General features: G+C 59.3%; 1 protein-coding gene across 1 annotated transcript; it reads right to left on the bottom strand.

Annotated features, from left to right (window-relative positions):
* Positions 1-5062: 5062 nt before the first annotated feature.
* Positions 5063-5329, bottom strand: FAM78B (family with sequence similarity 78 member B). Its single transcript, XM_025044012.1, has one exon. The coding sequence runs from the start codon at positions 5327-5329 to the stop codon at positions 5063-5065; it is 267 nt and encodes an 88-aa protein (XP_024899780.1).
* Between the last annotated feature and the right edge of the window lie 38 nt (positions 5330-5367).

Genomic DNA, 5367 nt, shown 5'->3' with positions numbered 1-5367 from the left:
TCCCAGATGGAGCCTCGTGGCCCCAAGTCCTGGGGTTCCGGCCACGGGTCAGCGATGCAGGCGGAACAGTGCTATGGCAAGCTTTCCATGTCACGTCTCTTGGGCAGACACTGAGTGCCACTGTATAGCAGTGGCTGTGACAGCGAGGCCTCGGTGTCTGCTGCACGCCACTCCTGGTGCACAGAACACCGCAGGGACAGAGGACGTGGCAGAGGCAGGCGGGTGGCGCCGATGACAACGCACGGCGGGTCACACTGCTCGCGTGCTAAGCGGCGCTTGGAGCTCGCAGAGTTCGAGCGCGTCGCAGGTCAGCCCGAGGGCAGTGCAGAAAGCTAGTTTTGAAGAGAAATGTGATTTGGAGAAGAGGAAAGACTATCCGAGGTCAGAAAAACGGCTCATTTATTTATTTCTGCCAGCTGCTTACTGAACATGTGCTGGGGGCCGGGCACCGCTGGGTCACCGAGCAGAAACGGAGGGAGTGTCTGCCTCACGGAGCCCACGGTCCAGCAGGTGAGTCAGACGTTACACACGCACACAATTATCTTCTCAGCAACTGGAACGAGCACAGGAACGGTGTGATCAAAGAGAACAGGGGACCCTAATTTGAACTGTGAAGCCAGGGGTGGCTGCTCCGAGGAGCCGCAGTTGAGACTCGAAAGAGGTGTCAGAATTTGCTAGAAAACGGTGGACGAGAGCACTGCAGACAGAGAGCGGCACATGGCACAGCTTACGAGCTGGGACGACGCCGGTTCCTTCGGAGGAACTGAGATTCCGAGAGCAGCAAGAGATGGTCCAATTGTAAGTAATTGTACAACGGGAAGGGAAGCCGCCGAAGGATGTAACAGGAAACTGGCCGCATTTATATCTTTAAAGCGTCACTCTGGCTATTGCTTGGGGAAGAAAGAGCCTGGTGTGTGTGTGTGTGGGGCAAGCTCGGGTAGAGAGCCTCCGTTAGAGCAGGTGACACGTCCCTAGATGGAAGGAGCAGCGCAGAGTGCCGGGGTGGGGGGTTACAGAGCTGACCTGGAGATGGGGTCGGGCGATGCGAGGGTGGACCGGAGGCGTGGGGAAATGTCAAGGACACGAGATGTTTCAACTCGGGACCTGGAGGTGTTATTTACTAAGAAGGGGGGAGAACGGTGGAGGTGCAGTGCTGATCAAGGGTTCTGGGCGGGCTGAATATGGGGTACACACACGCACACAGACGCACAGACGCCCAAACTGCAGGTGGCTGCCCATCACGGAGAGCACCAGCTGCCACTGGGATGGATGACATTACCCAGGGAGGATGAAGAATGAGAAGTGTCCTGGTGGCCTTTTGGGGGGGTACGATGGGACAGAGGAACAGCTAGCAAAGCAGCATGAAAGCCAAGAGGGGAGCGATTCAAGACGGAGGAAGCCATCCCACCACGTGGGATGCTGCTGAAAAGGGGAGCATCTCTCTAGGGTGTCGGCTGGCTTTGGCAACGTGGAAATCACAGACGGACTGAGCAGGAACAGCTCTGGGACGATCAGAAGCCAGCCTGGACTGAGCTGGCCGGGCAACAGAGGTGGGCGGGTACTCAGACCCCCAGCGACGCTGGCTCTGAAGTGGGGACAGAGAGACGGGCGGGAGCTGAGGAAGGAAGTGAGCTGTGACCTCCTAAAGTTTCACGGGGCCAAGGTCCCCCATCGGCAGTTGAGATGGCCTCCACACCATCAGCCCAGGGCGGCCCAAATGCCCTCACGGCCCAGGGGACGAGGTGCACGGACGGAGAGGGGATGGGCCTTCAGCTACCGCCGGCTCTCAGCCTCACCACCTCCACCCTTCACACGTGACCCCCACTTCTTGTTCAGACCTCACTCGGGAAACCTCCTGGGTGGTGGACCCCAGCACCCCAAACTGTTCCGTCACGAAGGCCTCACACCTCTGCCGGAGGCTCCTGCACGCCTGAAGCCCGACAGCCTCCGGATTCCGGCCTCGACCTCGTCTCTTCCGGATCCCACCGCCCTGGGGCTCCCCGGCAGACCCCAGCTCCCCGTTCTCCCACCGGAAAGCCCACTCCAGCCGACTTAGCCCCCTGAAAACACCGGATACTTCCCGACCTCCGTGCGCGAGCTGCTTCCCCTTCAGAATCAGTCCCTCCTCCTCGCTGCAGAGCTGAACCCTGTCCATCCCTCAAGTCCAGCCCAGTCCTTACACCTCTAGAAAACCCCGCCCGGTGCCCCGGCCACTCTTGGGAGCACTGGCCCTCTCTGCAGGTGCCCAGGTCACCTACGCTGGGGAACAGAGAAGCCGCCCGCTTATTCTCTCCTTCTCTTTGCGGGACGCTGTACATCGGAGGCGCTTGGTAAATATGTGTTTACTGACAGGTCGATGGAGAAAAGCTGTGCCTCCCTCCCCAAAGGGTGCAGAGTGGCAGCAGCAGGCTCGGGGGGCGGCACTGGCGTGCTCACGGGGCCGGCGGAGAGATGAAATGGTGTCGCAAGCACTCGCCAGCCTGCTTTCCACTGATTCAGGAAGTTCCGAGTCACCTGATGTAAGCGCAGGCTCCGCTCTGACCTTCACGATCGTCATCTATGTCAGTGGCTGCTGAAGCCTGCCCTTCCTGGAAATGCTGAAAATTTAAACCACAAAAGTTCACGTGTTCCTTCGGTTAAGCCCGTGATAGAGTTTTCTTGCCATTTTGAATTGTGGAATTCCTCTGGCATTGCCCCTTTTAAAATGTTGAAAAGACAGTTGTCTCAACTAAACCACCCAGCCCTGTCGTGCTTCTGGTGATAAGCACATTGCACAGGTGAAAAACCAGCCTGCGGTGTTTTTTCCTCTCAAGGTGCTGGCCGAAGTGGACATGATTCCCCAAAGACTGCAGCAACTTTCACGCGACATGGGCTTCTGTTGAAAAGTTTACGCTGGCAAAGTGTTCGGGGCATCAGCATTTTGTGGAAATTGGTTCAATCAAATCTCGGCTCCGAAGTGGCCTTAAAGACATAGCAAGCACTGCAGCCACGAAGAGACAGGCAGACTCGACACAGATCTATGATAACACGCTTTACGATTTCTCAGGGAATATTTTTGCTCCCCTGCACTGACAACGTGAAAACCAAGAATCTTAAAGTACTGAAAGCGGCAGTTTAAAAGCAGAACTTTTCCCCAAATCCCACAGGCGAGGACTCAGCACGGCAGGCAGCCTCAGAGCCGGCACTGGCCCACATCCGCTGAAGGTGGTTCCAGTGTGGACGCAGCCTCCCAGACACTCAAGGACACCCAACTAACGCCCGCGTCTGTTTGCATCGCGCCTGAGCTTCGCCGGAGATGGGGCGCATTTTCCTTTATGGAAAGAATTATTTACGTGTTTGTTTTTAATTTGCTTATTTACAAGAGATGCGAGGCCTTGAGGAAAGCGAGGCTGTTCCTGTTCAGTCCCCTCTGGCTTCCTCTATAGGGGCCCCAAGCTGCCAGGCCAGGCCAGGGAGACAGAGGGAGGGTGGCCTTGCCCTTTCTGGGCCCTTCCAACTTGGCTACAAATAACAGGTTTCTAAAACGACAGCTTTAAGAGACACGTGTGTTCAGACAGAACCATTCTTTTGAGGGTGTGTCTGTTTTTAAATGATGTGATTCACCCAAAATAACACCTCCCCCATTTTTCACATCCAGCTGCCTTCCGGAAAGACAAGGACACAGCGCGTGGAGGCACAGAGGGAGCTGGGCTCACGGGCGCCTTCCCTAGGAGCCAGCTTCCCCAGCGCCGAGCTTCCGCGCTTCGGTTCCAACTCTGGGTGGTGGAGGGAGGAAACACAGCGACGGGTCAGCATCCCTTTAGCACCTGTGACTCGTGTGAACTTACATACTCCCCGAGTGCAGTAAAAAGCCTGTGCACTGCCCCTAAGGAGACGTGTGACCTTTCACGATGCCGTATTCACGAGGTGAACCTTGAGAGTTCTAGAGTTTTAGGTTAATAAATGAACCCAGGCTGACTTTCCAGAACAGGGGTTCCCTATCAGCTGTGGGCTCATTAGGGCACTCTAGACCTACATTGCAACAGCCGGTAGGATGCAGGCCCGTAACCTTCCAGCCACTGTGGTGGCATCAGCTCAGAGTCTACTTAGGAAAGGAAGCTGGCAGGAAGTTATGAAAATTCAGTAAATAAAAGCGTCCTGGAGGCGGCAGCCCCGGCCTGCGGTTCCGGGCAGGCTGTCGCCCCAGCGACTCTGGCCGCGGCGAGGCTGGGTCTCCACCGCGGCGGCCGCGCCCCGCGCGCACCGAGCGGCGCTGCTCTAAGAAGTTGGAGAGCCCCCAGCTCGCAGACTGGGTTCGGCCGCCAGGGGAATTCCTCCCAGCGCCGCCATTAGAAAAGTTCTGGACTTAGTAAAGACCTGAGACCGACAAGAGACCCACGCTTTCCTGGGGCACATGACGCGCAGTGCGCCGCGCCGGCCGGAGCTGCGCGCACAGGCCACCAGCCCTGCTCGGCCGGGACGCGCCGGGTGCCTCCCGCTCCCACGGCGCAGAACCCGGCCGAGGGCGCCGAGCCAGGCGGGCGGCTCTGCAGGGTTTGCGGTTCCTGAGGAAAACGCCCCCAGGCTTCCTGGCCTGGGGGACAAGAGCTCCAATTCAAGAGTCCACGGAACCTGGGCAGAACCACCCGCTCCGCTTTCTCCAAAGGACGCGCGGCACAGCCCATGCGCCCCCGCACTCCACTCGGCTCCTCGCCACAGGTCCCCCCAAACTCTTCCCGGGAAGCCCCCAAAAGCACAGACGACGCCCCGAAACTCCCAGGGCACTCGCCAGCCACCACCTCCCGGGGCTCTCGAACCCTCCCCGCCGCGTTCTTCCCGCCCCGCCCTGTGCTCCTCGCGTTCCGCCGGAGTCAGACGCAAACCACGAGAAAATGCTTCGCGAGGAGCCTCCCTACGCCCGCCCTGTCACCGAAACAAAAGCGCAGGGAGTGGGGGAGGTGAAGCGGAGGCGGAGGGAGGTTGGGAGGCAGGATGGGGAGAGCGGAGGAGCGGGGGAGGAGGGTCTCGGTGGGGAGCAGACGCGGGGGCCAGGGACCCGCTCGGGCCCCGCGCGGCCGGTCGCTTACATGCCCAGGTCGCTGTACGTGTTGAAGAACTCCATCTGGTTGCACGCCTGGATCCAGCCCACCACCCAGATCTCGTGGCGGGGGATGGGGGGCATGACCACGCGGGCCGAGGCTTTGAAGTAGGGGGTCTTGTAGCGCAGGACGATGGGCGAGGTCTCCTCGATGCGCGTGGGGCACTGGTCGATGGTGGCGCACACATCGTACACCACGATGTTCTCGCGCCGGATCCGCGCCTTGCAGGTGATGCTCTGGATGCAGCCCATCCTGCCGCCGGCCGGCGCGGCGCGGCGCGGGGCAGCAG

The sequence above is a fragment of the Pteropus alecto genome, unplaced genomic scaffold (genome assembly GCF_000325575.1).
Source record: "Pteropus alecto unplaced genomic scaffold, ASM32557v1 scaffold101, whole genome shotgun sequence".
Taxonomy (NCBI): domain Eukaryota; kingdom Metazoa; phylum Chordata; class Mammalia; order Chiroptera; family Pteropodidae; genus Pteropus; species Pteropus alecto.
The sequence above is the reverse complement of the archived record's forward strand: the minus strand, read 5'-3'. Positions and strand labels throughout refer to the sequence as shown.

What these genes read in the sequence shown, in the direction of transcription:
- FAM78B (XM_025044012.1), bottom strand. Translation starts at nt 5,329, where the DNA reads ATGGGCTGCATCCAGAGCATCACCTGCAAGGCGCGGATCCGGCGCGAG.